General features: G+C 38.6%; 1 protein-coding gene across 3 annotated transcripts in view; it reads left to right on the top strand.

Annotated features, from left to right (window-relative positions):
* Positions 1–21,749, top strand: part of DIAPH1 (diaphanous related formin 1) — a 93,713-nt gene that overhangs the window by 57,719 nt on the left and 14,245 nt on the right. For all 3 annotated transcript variants that reach the window (XM_059174874.1, XM_059174873.1, XM_059174871.1), the window contains one exon: positions 18,791–18,889. In XM_059174874.1, the coding sequence (XP_059030857.1) occupies positions 18,791–18,889 (99 nt within the window). The remainder of the gene's footprint in view (positions 1–18,790; positions 18,890–21,749) is intronic.

Genomic DNA, 21,749 nt, shown 5'->3' with positions numbered 1-21,749 from the left:
GAGTGTGCTGGCTGCTTTTGAGACAAAAGGCATTGCATCCCTTCTCCCTCTTTAAGAATCCAAACCGAGTTTAGGTGGTTTTTTTCTTACAGAGATGTTGAAGGTTTTCTCAATTATAGATCAGCTCAGAGGAGTAGGTACCCTTTTCACTCAGTTGGCCTGAAAAGAATATGATGCCCTAATGATCCCAGGGAAGCAGCCGGATTTAAAAACACACACAAAACATTCGTTTTTGAAAAAGTAAAGAACAAAACACATATGCATATGTAATACATAAATGCATACACACATGTATGTGAAGAGAAGATTATGAAAACTGTCTCCATCACCCAGTTTGTTTTATCTTATTATTTTTTTAAAGATTTAATTTATTTGAGAGAGAGAACATGCAGAGGTAGGGGGAGCAGTAGAGGGATAGGGAGAAGCTAACTCCCTGCTCAGTGGGGAGCCCGATTTTGGGTTTAATCCAGGACCCTGAGTTCGTGATCTGAGCTGAAGTCAGATGCTTAACCCTGTGAGCCACCCAAGCACCACATAACCCAGTTTAAAAACTCAGGGTTTATCTTGTTTTATCTATCAACATCAACCTTCGTTTTGCCATACCAGTTATTTAAACTGTATCCTGATTAGTTATATCATTAGGCCTTAAGTAAGTAGTTCAGAATGTATATCAAAAAATAAGGACTTTAAAAAAAAGAACTGTATTGACTTTGTCACATCTAAAAAGTACTTTAACATCATCAGATATCCACTCATTGTTTCTCAAATTATCTTACAGGGGGTTTTTTTGTGGGTTTTTTTGTTTTTTTGTTTTGTTTTGTTTTGTTTTGTTTTAGATTTTTATATATTTATTTATTTGACAGAGATCACAAGTAGGCAGAGAGGCAGGCAGAGAGAGGCGGGGAAGCAGGCTCCCCGATGAGCAGAGAGCCTGATTCAGGGCTCCATCCCAGGACCCTGAGACCATGATCTGAGCTGAAGGCAGAGGTTTAACCACTGAGCCACCCAGGCGCCCATAGGGTCTTTTTTTTTTTTTTTTTAATAGTTTGTTAATATGAGTCAGAGCCAGATAAAGTCCATGCATTACAATTGATTGATGTCTCAGTAGTTTCCCTCTTCAGCTTGTATTGGCTTTTACTTTTTTATCTTGCAATTTGTTTCTAGACCTGATTTCTTAGGAAAGAGGGAGGATCCCTCAGGTTGGGACTGGGAAAGTACAGAGCCAGAATTCTTTTCACAGAGCACAGCTTCCCATCTTCAGGACATCCTCCAGAAGTGATGGGAGAAGTAAAGGGGGGATGCCCTGCAACCTTTAGAGAAAGGGCTGGAATATCTTACTAGGGAGTGGCTTATTTCTTCTGATGTGATAGCTTTTACCCAAGGTCTTAAGAAAAGTTTCAGACTGCTCTCAACAAAGTGGACCATGCTCTTTCCTAGGAATTAAAGGAACACTTTTAACCTCTGGTATATGGGATTTATCTGCTGTGTGATAGCTTATATCCCTAGGGTGATTTCAGATGCTCAGCTTTATCTCCCAGTCACCTTGCTTTTTTTTCAGTGGCAGCCTTTCTCCCTGACCAGACCTAATGAGTTAGCAGTACTTCAGAGACGGTCTCACAGGTGTGGTTGGGGACAGGGACATGTGAAAATTCTTTTCATGGCTTCAGCACTGTCACCTCCCTGCTCTGCCCCATGACCTTTTTGAAGATTGTCTTTGTGATTTCGATGAGGAGGTGAAAGCTTTTGCTTGATGCTCTTTCTCTCCTTTCTGAAATATGGCAGTGCCTGACTGACAGCAGCTGAAGCAGGCAGTCTGTTCCCTTGCTTTGGGGGAGAGCATAGGTTACAGAAGGGAAGTTACAGGGTCTGACTTGGAGAGGCTGGCATGGCACTCGGTAAGTTTGGTCCATAGAGACTAGGTTGGCCATTCGCCTCGTTTGGAAGCTGTAGTTCCCATTAGCACAAGTGCCTAGAATCTGTGAAAGAGGTCAGGGTTGCTGTAGCTGGAGTCCTGGATGCTGGCGCTGACATGCTCTTTTGCTTAAGAGTCGGCTGAGTGATAGGCTTTCTTTTTGCTCTTGTCAGCAGAGAGGCACAGTCATTTGCCAATAAAATTCTCTTTCCCTGGGGTGCCTGGGTGGCTCAGTTGCTTAAGCAGCTGCTTTTTGCTCAGGTCATGATCAGGGTCCTGAGATCGAGCCCCACATCAGGATCCTTGCTGGGCAGGGAGCCTGCTTCTCCTTCTCCCTCTGCCTGCCTGCCTGCCTGCTGTTCCCCCTGCTTGTACTCTCTCACTCTCTCTTTCTCTGTGTCAAAAAAATATAGCCTTAAAAAAGAAAAAGATTCTCCTTCGTTCTCTGCTAAGAGAACTGTACTGTTGTACAGTAATACTTGAAATAATATGGCCTCTTTTGGGGCCTCATTTTCTTGATTTATAAATGGAAGACTTTATCTTTTTCCTCTCCTCCAAATTGTCATTATCTGCTTTTTTTTTTCTTAAGATTTTATTTATTTATTTATTTATTTATTTATTTTCTTCATAGACACGACTTTTATTATTTCGTTTCCACAATTCTAGTTCTTTCCATTTTTTATATATTCATTATCTGCTTTTTAGGTATTTTAATGTTTATACTTTTTATTGTTAAAGACAAATATGGAATATTTTCCATATTGTTAAGACAAATATGGAAAGCTACATAAAACAGATGTACAACTTAAGGAATTTAATTATAAAATGAATGCCTTTGTAAATGCCACATGTCTGGAGATACACACTTCTCAGGGGGATCCTAGGAACCTCCATGTGCTTCTTTCCCACTAAGAGAAACAATTATCTTGACTGGTATGGTAATCACTTTTTTGTAATCATATAAGTTTATATTTCTGAACACTATAGTTAAGTTTTGCCTGTATTTTTAAATGTCTTTGTCTCTCTTTATCTCTACCTTTCTCCCATTTTTCTTTATTTTTCATTTGTTATAAGTTCATTTATTGTAAGAACTGCATTATTTGTCCTGTGGAATTTCTCATAATGCAGGTTTTTGTGATTTTTATTATCATAGTGTAGTTCCTGTGTTTCTGTCCCCTGTATTTGCCGTAAATGGATAAAATTTATCTAGAAGCTTAATCAGAATCAGACTCTATTTGTGTCTTGCCAAGACTTCTTCATAATGTTAGGTTCTTCTTCAGACAACATAAAATGTCCAGCCAGCCCTTCTGTGATTATAGCAGCCATCAGTTCTCAGTGCATAGACCTGTTAGCTCAGGAGGGTTGCAAAATGGGCATAGTTCAAATAAAAGGATTAGCTTATATATTCTAGATACTAATCCTTTGTTACTTAGGTTTATCACAAACATCTCTGACTCTGTGGCCTGTCTTTTCACTTTCTTCAGTGTCTTATTGACTAGTTCCTTATGTAAAGTGCTTAGATTTATCAGGCTTTTTCTTTATGGCTAATGCATATTGTGTCTTGTGTAAGAAATCCTTTAGTCATTGTAGTTTTGCCTTTCACATTGAGCTTTTTAATTGATTTGTAATTGATTTATTTGCCTATGGATGCAACTTAGTTTTTTCATGTGACAATTCCAGTCCTATCTTTTGTGAATTCTGTCCTTTTCCCAGTCGTCTGACATGGCCAGTCTATTCCCTAAAGCGCTCTTCTATGCGTGGGTCTGTCTTCTGGACTCTGCTCTTTGCTGTTGATCTTTTTAACTATCCAGGTGCCAATACCACATGATTTTGGTTTTCAATTTTATGATACATTGATACCATCTATCTTTTGTTGCTTCCTAAAGAAATGTCCTCCTTTAGAGTGCCTGGGTGGCTCAGTGGGTTAAAGCCTCTGCTTTCGGCTCAGGTCATGATCCCAGGGTCCTGGGATCGAGCCCTGCATCAGGCTCTCTTCTCAGTGGAGAGCCTGCTTCCCTTCTTCTTCTTCCTCTGCCTGCCTCTCTGCCTACTTGTGATCTGCCTGTCAAATAAATAAAACGAAACAAAACAAAAAGAATGTCCTACCTTTGACACCTAGTATTTCCATATATATTTTAGAAACCACTTAGCAACTTAAAAAGAGAAACCTGTTAGGATTCTTATTCTACTGACTCTATAAATCAATTTGGGAAGAATTCACTTCTTAACTTTATCATCCTTTAATCTATGTATCTATAAACCTGTAAAACACTCACTTGTTTTTAATGTTTTTCATAGTGTCATATAGTTTGTCCATAGAGGTCTTGTACAGCTTAAATTTATTCCTAGATATTTCATATTTTTATATTTTTAATTTAATTTTTGCTTGCTCATAGTTTATAGGTTCTTTTGGATATTTTTATGTTGACAGTTATCTTCAAATGAGTGTGTTATATTCAGTATCTTGAATAAATTGCTCTATTTTGATACTTAAAAAAAGAAAAACAAATGAGAGTGTTCTTTCTAATCCTTAGAATTCTTGTTTCCTTTTCTTTCGTTATTACTACACTGGTTCAGAAACCCAGCCAGTGTTGTTGAATGAAGCGATGATAATGAATATTCTTATGCCCCCGCCCCCCACTTCTGTCATCACGTTTCTTCTCTAACTTGACCTTCCTCCCTCCCTCTTATAACGATCCTTATAATTACATTGGGTCCATCCAAATGTAATTGGATAATCCTCTTCTCTCAGTATCCCTACCTTTATGGTACCTGCATTGTACCTTTTGTATGCAAAGTGGTTTTTCATAGATTCTAGGAATTAGATTGTGGATTTCTTTGAGAAGCCATTCTATTGTCTACAACAGTGGGTTTTCAGGATTTTTTAAATTTCTTACTCATTTCTAGCTAATGGCATTTCAGCCAGTGCTCTTGCAATTTCGGTCTTTAAAAATTTGTAGAGGAGCACCAGGGTGGCTCAGTCAGTTAAGTGTCTGCCTTTGGCTCAGGTCATGATCCTGGGGTCCTGGGATTGGAGCATCATCATCAGGCTCCCTGCTCAGCGGGGAGCCTGCTTCTCCCTCTCCCTCTGCTGCTTTCCCAGCTTGTGCTTTCTTGCTCGCTCATTCTCCCTCTCAAATAAATAATAAATAAAATTTTTTTAAAAAGGAAAGAAATTGGTAGATTTGGCTCTGAATATTAAATATTATAAATATTCTGTATGCACTTAAGCATATATGTGTTCTTCAGTTTCATAAAGTGTTCTGTATATCTTCATTAGTTCCTTTTTATTAATTGTATTTAAATTTTTTATATTCTTGGGACACCTGGCTGTCTTAGTCAGGGGAGTGGGAGCATGTGACCCTTGATCTTGGAGTTGTGGTTTTCAGTCCACATTCAGTGGACTCAAAGATCACTTAAAAATAAATACATTTTCGGGCGCCTGGGTGGGCACCTCAGTGGGTTAAGCCGCTGCCTTCGGCTCAGGTCATGATCTCAGGGTCCTGGGATCGAGTCCCACATGGGGCTCTCTGCTCAGCAGGAGCCTGCTTCCCTTCCTCTCTCTCTGTCTGCCTCTTTCCTACTTATGATCTCTCTCTGTCGCATAAATAAATAAAATCTTTATAAATAAATAAATACATTTTCTGGGGGTGCCTGGGTGGCTCATTGGGTTAAAGCCTCTGCCTTCGGCTCAGATCATGATCCCAGGGTCCTGGGATTGAGCCCTGCATCGGGCTCTCTGCTCCGCGGGGAGCCTGCTTCACCCCCCACCCTCTGCCTGCATCTCTGCCTGCTTGTGATCTCTGTCAAATAAATGAATAAAATCTTAAAAAAAAAAAATCGAATACATTTTCTGTATTCTTTTTGTTTGTTTCATCAGTTACTGACAGAAATGGTTTAAAACGTGCCACTTTGTGGATTTAGCATTGCAGCTCTGTCAGTTTTACTTCATTTTTGTCTTTATTGGTTGGTTTGTTTGAAGTAGGCTTCATATCTTGTGTGGGGCTTGAACTGACCACCCTGAGCTTAAGAGTCACATGCTGTACTGACTGAGCCAGTCAGGTGCCCCATCTTTTTGAAAAGCTTTTGATAATTGATATAATTTCAGAGTTATGGAAGAGTTGCTAGAATAATACAAAAAATTTCCTGTGCATACTTCATCACATTTTTGAGATGTTAACATATTACCACCTTTGCCTGTATAATGTTTGTATGTATATGTGTGTATCGTTTTTTGGAATAAGTACAAGTGTGTTATATGGATCATTTTTTTCTGAAGATTTGAGAAGTTACAGGCATGATGTCTCTAACCTTTGATGTACATTTCCTAATAACAGATCCATAGCTACAGTAAATTTATCAAATTAGGAAATACATATTAAAGTAATTCTGTCATTTAATATGACCTTCAGATTATACCAGTTGTTACAATTATGTCTTTTACAGAAAAAATCCTGGATCATGCATTATATTCAGTTATTCTGTAATCGTCTTTAATTGGAAATAATTCCTGTTACAGTCACCTGCAAAGGCAGATGGATCCCTGCTCAAAATTGGGTTTGAATGTCAAGATTAATGATGCCCTACACACACCAAGAGGGTATGAGAAGATATTATTAACTTAACTAATTGAGGCCTTTGGAAGGAGCAGGGCAGTCCTCTTAAGCAGGTTTGAAATGGCTGACAAGGCAAGAAAAGGAGACTGGCACGGGTTTTAACTGAGGTTAGGATGTTGAGCCAGGGTGAGCTTCTGGCCCAGGTCGGTACCTTGTGTCCTTGTAATCTGCTGCCAGCACCAAGATGCGGGGCACAAGGGCAGAGGGGACAGGGGAGCCTTAACAGCTGTCCATGAACAACAAAAAATGGAGTCAGCCTCCTCATTATAGTTTCTCAATCCTTATCTTTCATGACCTTGACAGGTTTTTGATCACCATACTTTCTGTTAATTACTTACACATGCTTATATTTAGTTCTTTTTTTTTTTTTTAATTAGTGTTTTACATTAGTGTTAGTTGTACATTAGTGTTGGTTGTACAACATAGTGGAACCCCCAGCTCTGCAGTTAGGCTCCCAGTCAGTGTAGCTGTCCTCTGTCACTGTAGAGTGCTGTTAAAGCATCACTGACGATATCCCTGTACCATACCTTTTGTCCTCAGGACTTACTTCCAAACTGGAGGCCTGTACTTCCCATCTCTTTCACCTGTTTTGCCCATCCTTCCACCCTCCTCCCCTTTGGCAGCCATCAGTTCTCTGCATATATGAGTCTCTTTCTGCTTTTTGTTTATTTGTTGTTTTAGATTCTACGTGTAAGTGTAATGAAAAGATATTTGTCTTTCTTTTACTTAGTTTGATTAGCATAATACCCTCCAGGTCGATACATCGTGTCACAGGTGACAAGATCTCTCTCTCTCTCTTTTTTTCTTTTTTTAAGGATTTTATTTATTTGAGAGTTGGGAGGGAGAGCATGAGCCGGGGGAGGAGCTGAGGAACAAGCAGACACCCTGGAGTGGGGAGCCTGACACAGGACACAGGGCTCCATCCCAGAACCCTGAGATCATGAACTGAGCTGAAGTCAGACACTTAACCAACTTAGCCACCCAGGTGTTCCCCACATTTAGGTCTTTGATCCAGTTCATTTTTGTATCTGGTGTTCAGAAATTGATCCAGTTTCATTCTTGTGCATGTGGTTGTCCAGCTTTCCCAACGTCATTTACTGATGAGACTGTCTTCACTGTTGTATATTCTGGCTTCCTTTTGTTGTAGATTAATGTACCCTATAGACCTGTGTTTATTTCTGGGCTCTCTTTGTGTTCCATTCATCAATGTGTCTAATTTTGTGCCAAAACTATACTGTTTTGATTATTAGAGCTTTGTACTATATCTTGAAATCTGGGATTGGGATACCTAAAGCTTTGTTGTTCTTTCTGAAAATGGCTTTGGCTATTCAAGGTCTTTTGTGGCTTCATACAAATTTTAGGATTGTTGATTCTAGTTGTGAAAAATACTGTTATTATTATTATTATTATTTTTTAGATTTTTTTATTTATTCATTTGACAGAGAGCAGGAACACAAGCAGGGGGAGTGGGAGAGGGAGAAGTAGGCTTTCCCACGGAGCAGGGAGCCTGATGTGGGACTCAGTCCCAGGATCCCAGGATCATGACCTGAGCCAAAGGTAGACGCTTAACAGCTGAGCCACCCCGGCACCCCTACTGTTAGTATTTTGATTGAAATTGCATTAACTCTGTAGATTGCTTTGGGTGGTATGGGTGTTCTAACAGGATTAATTGTTCCAGTCATCAATTGTTCCATCCAACAATGACACATTTTTTGTGTCAACCTTGACATTATTGAAGAGTACATACCTGTGAGCTTGTAGAATGTCCCTCAGTTTGTCTAATGTGTCCTCATGATTAGTTTCATTAGTTTTATTCATTTTTGGGCTTTATGTATTTTAATATATAAATGTATAATGTTACTGGGTACATAGAAATTCAAAATTCTTATATTTTGCTGATAAACTAAGTTTTTTATTTTGCTGATAAACTAAAACTTTTTCTTGTATTACAAGACAGCTGAGAAGCTCTGGTGGAGTGTGGCTCGCTGTACTCCCCCACCAGGAGACACAAAACTACTGGTTTCTCTCCCGGGAGAGAAGGAACAGTTGATCTTTAAGTGTATGTTTAAAATTCTAGGTTGCCTTAGGGGTGTCTGCTGCTAATCGGTGATTTGAAAAGTCTTTTGACTCATAAATCACAACATCCTATTAATGAGCTAAAACTGTTAGTCACTTCTTGATGTTTAAAAAAAAAAAAAGTCAGTTCTTATATAGGAAATACAATCACGTAATTCAAAAATAAAAGATCCAAGAGGGCCTATTTAATAGTCATACCCCTGCTTTGATCTCTGGCTAGAGATAAAATACAACCAGTTGTATTAGCTTCTCTGTATCCTTGGTATTTTATGTTTATACCAGGAGATACCTTTCTAGATTGGTTCTTCACCTTTTTTACACAAATGATAGCATGTCTGCTGTATGCATTGTGCTGTATAGACTTGGCAGTCATTCTACTCCAGTATGCCTATGTCTTCATCTGTTTATTTATGTTCTATATGATTTTTGTTGCCTAAAAGACTGTTTTGTTAAAGTTGACGGAATTTCATCAACTTTTTTTTTAAGATTTTATTTATTTATTTGAGAGAGAGTGTATGAGCTGGGAGGCAGGGCAGGGGGAAAGAGAGAAGCAGACTCCCTGCTGAGTGGGGAACCCAACACGGGGCTCCACCCCGGACCTGGAAATCACAGCCCAAGCCAAAGGCAGATGCTTAACTGCGTGAGCCACGAAGGTGCCCTAAGCTTTTCGTTAGAATTTGCCTAGTGTAACTTTATACTTTTCATCCTCCCTGTAGTCTTAATTCTAGATGTTTCCTTCATAGAATAGCATATACTTGGACCATTTTTTGTCTTTTTCACTCCAGTTGACAATACTGGTTTTAACGAGCGCATATAATCCATTTACATTTAACATAATTACTGAAATACTTGAGTTTCAATCTGCCATCTTATTTTGCCCTTTCTGTTCATTCCATCTATTCTGTTATATGCTGATTTCATTCTGTTCAAAATATTTTCTAATTTCTATTGTGATTTCTTACCTAACTTCAGAGTTATTTGGTTATTTATTTGATATGAAATAGTTGGGGATTTTCTAGTTAACCTTTTTTACTGATTTCCAAGTTGTGGTCAAAGAACATACTTTGAATGATTTTTACCCTCCGAAATTTGTTGAGGCTTTTTGGTGCAGCATGTGGTGGGTGAATTTGGTACATGTACTGTGTGTGTATATGAAAAAAAGTATAGTTTTTCATTGTTGGGATGCATTGTTCTAATATAGCAATTAGGTCAAGTTTGTGAGGTGTGTTCGCATTTTCTATATACTTTGCAACTTTTTGTTGGCTTGTTTTAGTTTCTGTACAAAAGGTATTAATTCTTCCACAGTGGTTGTAGAATTGCCCTTCTTTTGGTTTAGTCAGTTTTTACTTTATATATTTTGAAACTAAATTATTAGATGTATTTAGATTTAGAATTGTCTTCCTTGCAGATTGACCTTTTATGATGATTAAATGTGTGTTCAAACCAGTAGCATTATTAGAGAAGAATTTTTTATTTGATATTAATAGAACTACAACAGCTTTCTTTTGTTCAGTATACCCTTTCCATTATTTACCCTTAACATTCGTGTCTTTATTCAAAGCGTGTCCCTTGTAAGCAGCACATATATAGTGTGTATGTTTTGTAAATCCAGTCTGATGATCTTAGTCTTTTGTTGCAAAGTATTTAATTCATTTGAATTCATATATACCATATTGCTCTTTGATTTAATTTTTTTCCACTTTGTCTTTTTCTGTTCTTAATCTTCTCACAAATTCATTTAGAACTTTATATTTTTTAAAGATTTTATTTATTTATTTGACAGAGAGCGAGAGAAAGAGATCACAAGTAGGCAAAGAGGCAGGCTGAGAGAGAGGGGGAAACAGTCATCTGCCAAGCAGAGAGCCCAATGCAGGGCTTGATCCCAGGACCCTGAGATCATGACCTGAGCTGAAGGCAGAGGCTTAACCCACTGAGCCCCCCAGGTGCCCCTAGAACTTTATTTTTAGTTATACATTTTTTCACTTTTTACAGATACCTTAGAAATTACACATGCATCCTTGATCTACTACAATCTAATACAAATTATAACTCTTACCACCTTCCAGACAATGCTAGAACTTACATAATTTTAGCTCTATTTACAGTGTACCTTTTTGACCCACTGATGTCATGTATTTTAGTTCTGCATGTTTTAGATCACATAAGCATTTTTACTATTATTTTCTAATGTCAGTATTAACTTAAAAACACTTTTCTAGTGTTCTTCATCCAATGTATATTTCTGTATTTCCTTTTGTGATAATTTTTCATCTTCTGCCTGAATAATTATTCCCCTTAACATTTATTTTATTAGTTCCCGTATACTGGTAATAAGCACTGTTTTGTGTGGATATATCTTTGTTTCACCCATGTTCTTGAAAGATATTTTTGTTTTCCCTTTTTTGTTAACACAACTTCAATGTCAGTGTTACTGTAGTTCCTTGCAGGTAATTATGTTCTACCCACTGCTACTTGGAGAATTTTACTCTGATTTTTAGCAGTTTTATGGTGATGGTGTGCCATGATGTGGTTCTTGTATTATTCTTGGGGATTCTCTGAGCTTCTTGATTCTTTGTGTTGATATCCTTTATCACTTTTGGAAAATTCACAGCTATTTTTCCTTGAAGTATTCCATTTTTAATTTTCTTTCTTTTTTAATACCTTTTTTAAAAAATATTTTATTTATTTATTTGAGAGAGAGAGTGAGAGCATATGGGGTGGGGGCAGAGGAAGAAGGAGAAGCAGGCTTGCTGGATGATGGGCTTGATCCCAGGACCCTTAGATAATGACTTGAGCTGAACATAGCCACTTAACTGACTGTGGCACCCAGGTACCCTTTCTTTTGGCACTTTCTGCTTTCATGTTCAGTGCTGGTGAATATCACATTTAGCCCTCCATTTTATGTGTTGTATGTGTATGGTGTTTGTTTGTCTGTTTGTTTTCATTACTTCTAGTATTTTTCTCTCTGCATTTATTCACCATGTTCCTAACGTTCAGGCTTTCTAGGGCTTTCACCTGTGAACTTGTTGAACTTTACACAGGATCTAGCCTTTTGGGTTCCCAGCTCCTGAGGAGAGAGCCTCATATGACACTCTCCACATAGCCAGAAACGGAAGCTTGATCTTCTCCACCCTTGCCACAGAAAACCATCAAACACGTATGGGAACAGTGTGCCGGTGCTGTGGTTACCTTTCCGGAGCAGTTCATCACCATCTTATCACTTCTTCCATGTTTTCACGGTGGTTTTTTAAACACTATATCGGCATTTTTAGATGATTTTCATGGGAGACTTGGCATCGTTATTGGAAATGGAAGTTTTCATTTCTTTTCATATTTTACATGGTAATTTTCACTACACTGAGAAATGAAAATATTATTTAATGAAACCAGTCTTTATAGCATCTTGATTTTGTTATTCTTAGAACTTTGTTTATTCAAAATTGTATTCTTCTATTTTTAACATTTACTGTTTAATATGTCTCAAATTTATTTTTGGGAGCAGCATGAAATTAGGATCTATTTCCCTTCAAAGGGGAGAGCTGGTTGTTCCAGCACTATTGGTTAGACCAGATGTCAGCAAGCTATCCTCGACCCATTTTTGTTAATAAAGTTGTTGGAACATAGCTATGCTCATTTGATGACATTATCTTTTTCTTCTTCCATATTATACTAGCAGAGTTAAGTAATTGAAATACAAACTGTATGGCGCACAGAGCCTCAAGTATCTACTTCCAGTCACTTAAGAAAAAAGTGTATCATAGACCATCCTTTTTTCATTGATTTGAGTTTCTACTTGGGCATATACTATGTGTTTCTATTTCTCATTCTTTATTCACCTCAAATGTTGTTTGTCACTTTGTTACAATTATTACAGCCTTATACTATTCTATTTTTATTGGCCTTGAAGATGTTATTTGTTCAGATAGACAGGTTTGTTGAGGTACAAGATGCATATAGTAAAATTTATTCTTTGTATGTGTACAGTTCTATGAATTTTGACAAATATATATAGACATGTAACCACCACACTCAAGAATATTTTCATCATTCCAAAAAGTTCCCTCCTGCCCATTTGTCCATTCACTGCCAGGCCCTAGCAGCCACTGATGTGATTTCTGTCCGCAGTTTTATCTTTTCCAGAATAGTCATAATAAATGGAATCAAACTTTAAGTAACCTTTTAAGCCGAGATTCTTTCACCCAGCATAATGTATCTGAGATTTGTCCATGTTGCTGCATACAGAGATACTCCTCTCCAGTGCTGAGTAATAGTCCATTATATCCATTTCCTGGTTGATGGACATTTGGGTTGAATCCAGTTTGGGGCAGTTAAGAGTAAAGCCAGTAGAAACATTTACATGCAATATTTTGTTTGGATGTATGTTTTCATTTTTCTCGGAAAAATTTCTAGGAACGGGATTGTTAGGTCGTATGTTAACTAATGTATGTCTAACTGTATAAGAAAGTGCCAAACTGTTTTCCAAAGTGGCGGTACCATTTTTTTTTTTTTTCCCATTTCCACAAGCAGAAGCTTTGCATCCTTACCAGCACTTAGTTGGATCAGTTTTGTTTTTTTAGTGAATTTTGTGGGTCAGGCGTTGCAGCGTTTGGGTTTTTTAAGTAATCTCTACATCCAGTGTGAGGCTCAAACTGAACAACCCTGAGATCAAGAGTTGCATGCTTTACCAAGTGGGCCTGCCAGGCACCCCCTTAGGCATTGTAGTTTTAATTTCTTTCTTTCCTTTTTTTTTTTTTTTTAAGATTTTATTTCTTTATTTATTTGACAGAAACAAAGCAAGAGAGGGAACATAAGCAGGGGGAGTGGGAGAGGGAGAAGCAGGCTTCCTGCTGAGCAGGGAGCCTGATGCAGGGCTCAATCCCAGGATCCTGGGATTGTGACCTGAGGCAAAGGCAGATGCTTAACACTGAGCCACCCAGGTGCCCCTGTAGTTTTGATTTCTAATTAAATTAATTACTAGTACATATTCCTATAACTTAATGATGGTGTGCATCTTTTCCTTTGCTTACTGAAACCTGTATAACTTCCTTGGTGAAGTATCTGTCCAAATCTTTTACCTATTTCAAAAAATGTGTTGTTTTCTTAGGATTAAATAATGAGAATTTTTTTTATATGTTGTAGATACTAGTCCTATATTAAGATCTGTGTTTTTTAAGTATTTTTTCCAAGACTTACCATTTTGTTCCTTAATGGTACCTTTGAAAGTACAGAAGTTTTTTATTTTTATTCATTTTTTAAGATTTTATTTATTTATTTGACAGAGATACACACAGTGAAAGATGGAACACAAACCAGGAGAGTTAGAGAGCGAGAAGCAGGCTCCCTGCTGAGCAGGGAACCTGACTGGGGGCTCAATCCCCAGACCCTGGGATCATGACCTGAGCCAAAGGCAGATGCCTTAACGCCTGAGCCACCCACGCACCTCAGAAGTTTTTAATTTTGATGAAGTCTGCTTCACCAATTTTTTTCTTTTATGTTTTGTATTGTTTTCTATTGCTTTGTAACAAATTCCCACAAAATTAAAACAGCATAGATTTATTATTCTGTAGTTTCTGTGGGTCTGGAATCCATGTTGAGCGTCACACCAACCTAAAGGTTTTGGCTGGATTTCCTTGCTTTCTGGAACTCATTGTCCTCTTCCAGGCTTATGTGCTATTTGACTGAATCCAGTTCCTTAAAATTGTAGGACATAGATAACTGTTTTCTTGCTGATCATCAGCTAAGGGCTGTTGTCAGCTTCTAGAGGTTACTTATTATTTCCTGCCACGTGGCCTTCTCCACAACCTGGTAGTTGCTTCTATAAGGACAGCAAGGAGAAGGGTTATACAGGGTATGTGCACTTAACATTCTGCCCATCACATGGTTTGTTTTTAAAAATCTTTGCCTACCCCAAAGTTGGAAGATTTTTCTGGTTTTCTCTAGAAGTTAATAGTTTATGTTTTCCATCTTTGGTCTGTTTTATGTATTTGTATGTATTGAGATGTAACTCATATAACATAAGATTAACCTTTAAAGCAAGAAATAAATTTTAATCTGTATTATAAGAAAAAAAATCTGGTTTAGAATCAGTATACATGTAAGTATACTCTGTATACTTGTAAGTCTGCTCTTACATCATATGGTCACCTCCCAGATGCAAGATGGGCTAGGAAATGTGGTCCCTACCTGCACCTTCATTTCCCAGGACAGAAACTCCTCATCATGGAAAGGGAGCAGATTCCGTGGTCAACAAGTTCTCTGACTGACCCAGGGATTTTTTGTCCCAAAACCATTTGTTACAGAGACTGTCATTTTTCCACTGGATATTCTTTCCTGCTTTATCACAGATGAGTTGACCATATAGTTTTAAGTCCATTTCTGGGCTTTCTATTCTGTCTCTTTTTGTCTCGATGATTACAGCCTTGCAATATAGCTTGAAATCCAGAATTGTGATGCCTGTAGTTTTGTTTTTCTTTTTCAGGATTGCTTTGGCTATTTGGGATCTTTTGTACTTCCATACAAATTTTAGGATTGTTTTTCTAGCTCTGTGAAAAATGCTGGTATTTTTATAGGGATTGCCTTAAATGTGCAGATTGCTTTGGGTAGACATTTCAACAATGTTTGTTTCTCCGATCCGTGATCATGGAATGTTTTTCCATTTCTTTGTGTCCTCTTCAGTTTCTTTTTTGTGTCCTCTTCAATTTCTTTTTTAAGTGTTCTGTAATTTTCAGAATAGATCTTTTACCTCTTTAGTTAGGTTTATTGCTAGGTATTCTGTTTTTGGAGCAATTGCAAAAGGGACTGATTCCTTGATTTTTTTTTTTTTTTTTTTTTTTTTTTTGCTGCTTTGTTACTGGTGTATAGAAATGCATCAATTTCTGCACTTTGATTTTATATCCTGTGAATGAATTAATGAATTAGTTCTAGCAATGTTTGGTGGAGTCTATTTTGTTGATTTTTTTTTTAAGCAGCTTTTTAAGTGATTGGATTTTCTCTATTTTCATTTTCATTGATTTCTGCTCATAAATTCTTTATTTCCTTCCTTCTGGTTGCTTTGGGTTTGTTTTGCTCTTCTTTTTCTGGCTCCTTGAGATAGAAAATTGGACTACTGACCTGAGGTCTTTCTAATTTTCTAATGTAAACTTGGTGCTGTTAGTCAGCACTGCTATAGCTGCATCCCATATATTTTGATGTATTGTACTTTGATTTTCATCCAGTTCTGTGTATCTTAAAATATTCTGAGACTTCCTCTTTGAGTCACAAATTATTTTGAAGTGGTTCTTTGGTTTCCAAATGTTTGGGTATCTTCCTGTTCTCTTTTGGTTATCGATTTGTTGTTTGATTCCATTATGGTTAGAGAACATGCTCTGATTTCAGTCCTTTAAATATATTGGGATTTTTTTGGTTTTTCTTTTTAAGATTTTATTTATTAGAGAGCACACACAAGTTGGGGCGAGGCAGAAGGTGGTAACCTGACACAGGGCTTGATCCCAGGACCCTGGGATCAGAATCTGAGCCGAAGGCAGACCCTTAACTGATAGAGCCACTCAGATGCCCTGATGATACTGGTCAACCAGTTCAAGTAAGCATAGAGATTTTATTTTCCTTTTAGGTCCCTTTACCCTCCCCAGTTTTTAAATACAGTTGTATTTCCTCTACATGAGGCTACTTCATTTTGGTGGAGCTGAGAAGTCCATATTGTAGTGTCTGTCTCTATTGGAGGGGCTTCTCAAATGTAGGGCAAGGATCGGGTGGAAGCCAGTGGGCAGGCAGTGAAAGGACTCACCTGAGGCAGAACAAAGGCAAGAGTTTATTGAATGTACTGCTAGGGAGCTGCTGGCAGGACTGCAGAGGAGAGGCTGTCTACTCTGAGGCAGTGAGTGCGGGGTGTTTTTAAAGAAGGAAGGTGAGGAGGTATAATGACATATGGAATTTTCCTTGTTTCGGTAACTGTGTCTGGTTGTTAATAGCCCACTGGTATTTTGAGGTGGGTCACCTGATAGGCCTGTCTGTGTTCAGTCAGGAGGTTGCCCATAGGCTCTTTCTCTATTCCATGGCTCCCATCGCTCCAGCCTGTGCTCTAAAAGTGGCTTCTCCACAGATGATTGTCTTTTCTCTGTAGCCCTCCTGAGTTACTAGTTCTGATAGTTCTTCATTGGTCTTTTGGTTGTTGTGAATTGCTATATGGAATTACATCTTCCATAAAAATGACCTTTTCATCCCTTTCTTTCTTGTATTTGTACTTTATTTTTGTTTTACTGCCAAGCAAAAAAGTTGAGTCTGGTTTTTTTCTTTTTCAACATCAGCAGTGAATACGTAACTTTCTGTTTTGCCTGTGTAAAATGAGAGCTTTACTTACAACTTTTCTCCTCCCCTTTTTTCTAAGTTTTCGTAATACAGTCTGGATATCTTAATTCTCCATTTTTATCTGGCCATCCATAAGTTTCATTTTGTTACATAATCTGTCTTTAGTACCTCTCTGACTTTTCCTGACCTCCCCTCACTCTGTGCAGGTGTAACTGGCTTTTTGCTTTTCTTTGAGCTCACCGGGCATGCTCCTTTCTCAGGCCTTTGTATTGGTCTTTCCCTTCCTGAAATGTATGCCCCTTCACCCTGAAGATACTCACTTAGCTTGTGCTCTCACTTTCTAAAAGGTCTTTTCTCAAAAGTGACATAAGACTTTCCCTCATCCCCCTAAAGGTATAATCCATCGCCAATTAAGTCTCTCTGTTTCTTCCCTACTTGATTTTCTTTTCACAGAGCTATGACTAGCTAATACAGTATTTTATGTATTAACTGATTGTCCTTTCTCTTGATTAGAATATGAGTTCCATGAAGGCAGGAGGAATCTTTCTCTGTTCTGTGCACTGTTTTGTGTGTGTGTGTATGTTTTAAGATTTTATTTATTTATTTGAGGGAGAGAGAACATGAGCAAGGGGAGGAGCTGAGGGAGAGGGAGAAGAACAAGCAGACTGTGCCTTGAACTTGGAGTCTGACACAGGGGTGTCATGTAGGACTTGACCCCAGGGTCCTGAGATTTTGACCTGAGCCAAAACCAAGAGTTGGACACTCAAGTGACAGAGCCACCCAGGTGCTCCTCTCTTTCATTCACTGTTGTACTCACAGTGCCCAGAATAACCTGGCACATAAAGATATTCCATAATAGGTACTCAGTGTTTATATAAGTAATCTTCATGTATTTAACATTTTCCTTTAAGTCTGCACTGACAGGCCAAAGGATAAGTTTTTTTGTTAGTTGTTGACACTTTTTGCCATTAACTTTCTTTTTTGTTTGCTTTATTTCTTATTTATTTTTACCAGGTAATATTTTTTGTGGGGTTTAAAATTCAACCAGTATGGGTGCCTGGGTGGCTTAGTCTCACATCAGGTGCAAGGGTGGGGTCTGCTTGCAGTCTCTCCCTCTGCCCCTCACCCTGCTTGCACACGCACACACGCATGCACACTCAGTTACTCTCTATAATAAATAGATCATTAAAAAATAAATTTTATAGACAACTCGTATTCAAGATGGAGCTTGAAAGAAAACAGGACTTTTTAAAAAAGATTTTCTTTATTTATTTGTCAGAGAGAAAGAGATTGAGAGAGGCAGACAGAGGGAAAAGCAGGCTCCCTGCTGAGCAAGGAGCTCAGTGTGGGACTTGATCCCACGGTCCTGGGATCATGACCTGAGCAGAAGGCAGACGCTTAACTGAATGTGTCACCTAGGCGTCCAAGAAAACAGGATTTTAATAGTTACAAAAGGATTACATGGTGAAAGGCTCCAGTACTAGGTTGGCAGACTACACCCCTCAGGCTGACCATCCATTCATTTATGTATCATCTTTGCTTTCGTGCTGTAGTGGCAGTGTTGAGTAGTTGAGATAGATCATGTAGTCTGCAAAACCTGAAATACTTATCTGGTCCTTCAGAGAAGGATCTGTAAGCAAATGATAGCGTATAGGTGGAAAAGCAGTATTGATAACAGTTAAAGAAAGTGAATGAGATGTTGACTATAGTTGAGGGTGGGTTTCAACAATAGAAGGGTAGCCAGTTAAAGAGAAGGAATACAATAGGGAAACCATTGTTAATAGGAAGTGAGGAGGCATTCCAGGCTGGCTGGTACAGTGGTTCAGTAAGACCGCAATGTGGCTTGTCCATAATCCTGCTTTTCTCATCTTTCCCTTACTAGCCAAGAAGGATCAGGAAGGTGGAGAAGAAAAGAAATCTGTACAAAAGAAAAAAGTAAAAGAGTTAAAGGTGTTGGACTCAAAGACTGCCCAGAATCTCTGTGAGTATTCTCTGTGATCCCAACTATTTGAAATAGGAAGGGGTTCTTTTAAAAGCTTAATTTTGGTAGATCCAGGGTTTCTTGATTTGTTGAGTTCCTCATGCATGCCAGGCATTAGAGTGTGAACTTCCCAGTATCTTAATTCCTCAGTAGCACTGCAGGTTTGTTTCTTTGCTATAAAACTAGACGCTAACAGCGGACTAGGTGAATTCCTATGATGCTAACAGTAGTTAAGAGTTTTAGGAATTTGCCTAGTTCCATAGGTGTAGTGAGAAACAGGCATGGGATTTGAACCTCAGATTTTTTTTTTAATTTCAAAGCCATTACTGTTTCCGTTGGCTCCACAGGATAGTCTAGCCACTGTGCATTTCCTTCTTTCTTTAAGAACTACTTTTAAATGCAGGCACTGGATTGACTTCATTTAAACCTAAGATAATTTTGTGGCTTAGAATAAATAATATAAATCCTGCACTTCTCAAATTCAGATCAGAAACTTCTCTGCAAAGATGTTACAGGTGATACTTACTTGATGATCAGGGTGAATGTTCATTTTCTGTTTGTTTGGCTGTTGATCTCCTTTATGCTGAGTAATAGAGATTTAAACTTTTCCCCAACAAATATTTGAGGTTCTGCCATGTTGCAGTCTCTGTTAGGCCCATACAAGACATGTGTTCCAGAGATGAAAGGGTATGTATTCCATGAAGCCCTCTCACTATCTTACGGTGTGGCTGTCATCCCCATTTTTCCAAATGAGAAGACTAAAGTTTAGATATTGTGACTTGGCCGAGGTCACCAAAGGAAACGATTACACGTACCCATAAGTAAAATCGGGAATAGAGTGAGAACAGTAAACCTTTACATTATTCTTTGCTGTATAGGCCTAGATCATGGACAACAAATACTACCAAATGTTGTCTGTGGGTAAGTCTTTTTATGGAGATCAAAGTAATGTGAGGTGGTTTCTCTTCTCAAGCTTCTCTCTTGGGAACAGGAAACGTGTAACTTTTATTTGAGGGAGTGATACCAGACTGTGGTTAGTACATGGTTCTTTCCAGCTGGCTGATAAAAGAGTACAGAAAACAGAACTCATAGAGAGAATGAGATTTGTTTAGAGGAGGATGGCCTAGGAGATGTAATGTAGTGATTCAGAAATTATTAAGTTCCTCTTATGTGCGAGGGACACTAAGCTGAATAAAGCACAGTCCCGGTCCTGTGGAAAGAGGCAGAGGCACAAGAGCCCTGGGAAAGGGGCATCTGAATCACGTGTGGGCAGTACTGGAGGGAGCATGTCATTCGAAAGGAGGTACTGCTCACCAGGAGTTGAAAGAACGATGAGTCAGGAGTGAAGAGAAGGGTGAGGGCTGGCTTGTTTCCAGCAGAGGAATCAACATATATGAAGACGCAGATACATGGAGTGGCAGTGCAGTTGGCACACTGTAAAGGCCATACGTGGGGGAGGAGTGGCAGGAGAGCTTTCAAGAAATAGATAGAAGCTAGATCATCAAGAATTCTGACAGGCTTAGGCTAAGAAGTATCTGTGTTATCCTGAAGGCCTTGGAATTTCTTAAAAGGATTTTAATCAGGAAAATGAATGATAGACCCTGTATAATTCAGGGGAAGGCTACTTGGGGAAGGACACAGGCTGGATTGCTAGGGCCTGGGAAGACTGCAGGCAGAGAGATGAGTTACGTTCTCACTTTAAACTAGGCGAGAAGGAATCAGGGCCTGAAACTAAAGTAGTGAGAATGAGTTGGAAGGCAGAAGATACTAAGGAGATAGAAATAATGGAATCTAGTGACTGGCTGAGGGAATGAAGGAGATGTTTTCTTCAGTTTACATCACTCTGTAGAGAATGATACCATTTACTGAACTAGGAAGATCCAGCCAGCAGTAAAATGTCTTTTTGGGGAAGAGTGGTGGGTACTGGACATGAAGGAGAGGTAGCAGGGTGGTGAGTAGAAATGATGACTTGTAGGATAGAGTTTAAGGTGCGCTGGGACGCCTCCAGAAGGATGGGTGTATTAGGCATTTCGGCGTAGAAATCAGGAGTAAGGTTTGACTGGAGGTAGGAATTTAAGAGACAGCATATTAGTCATAGCTAAAGCCATGAGTTTGTTTTGAAGGTCACTAATATTTTGGGGGCAAGTAGAAGGGGAGAAGGGCAGGGAACTCAAAGGCTGGAAAGGAGCAACAAGAAAAATGGTATGACATAGTCCTAAGAAGTGGGAGTAGTCAGCAGTGTCAGATGAAGACCAAAGAGCAGTAAAATCAGGACAGGGCAGGTATCCATCTGGCATGAGGAAAGTCTGTAGCCTCAGCAAGAATTTCAGTATAGCATAGAGGTAAGGACAGAGCCTCCTGTAGTATTTAAATCATGCTTCCAACCCATACTGGCAGTGTAGGGGTTTGAGTAGCTTACCTTTAAGTATTAGTTTCCTTTTCTGTCAAGTGGGGCTAATAATACAAACATACAAGGATACCACCAACAGGGTTAAATGAAATCAGGTATGTAGATTATGTTTAAGTTCCATCTGTGATCTCAGTAAGTAATTGTGGTCTTTTCATTGACTGGAGACAGGAGAGTAGATAAGAGCTGTGGAAGTGAAAAAGAATAGATTGTTGTATTTTTTGAACATGGTAAAGTGATTGAAAGAAGTTAGTAATTAAGAATACCAGATAAGGGTTTGGGGTTGTTTTTAAAATAGTAGAAACTTGGTTATGTGCATATGCTGAAGGAAAAGGTCCTCAGGGCCACCTGATCTACTGAAATATAAGAAAAGGATGAGTACGTGGGTATAGTTGCTGATAACTTACACAAGTGTTGGCAGAAGTTTTCTTCTAGATAATTCCAGATAGTCCT

This window comes from Mustela lutreola, chromosome 5 (assembly GCF_030435805.1).
Source record: "Mustela lutreola isolate mMusLut2 chromosome 5, mMusLut2.pri, whole genome shotgun sequence".
Classification (NCBI taxonomy): Eukaryota; Metazoa; Chordata; class Mammalia; order Carnivora; family Mustelidae; genus Mustela; species Mustela lutreola.
Note: the sequence above shows the minus strand (reverse complement) of the source record. Positions and strands in the feature narration are given on the sequence as shown.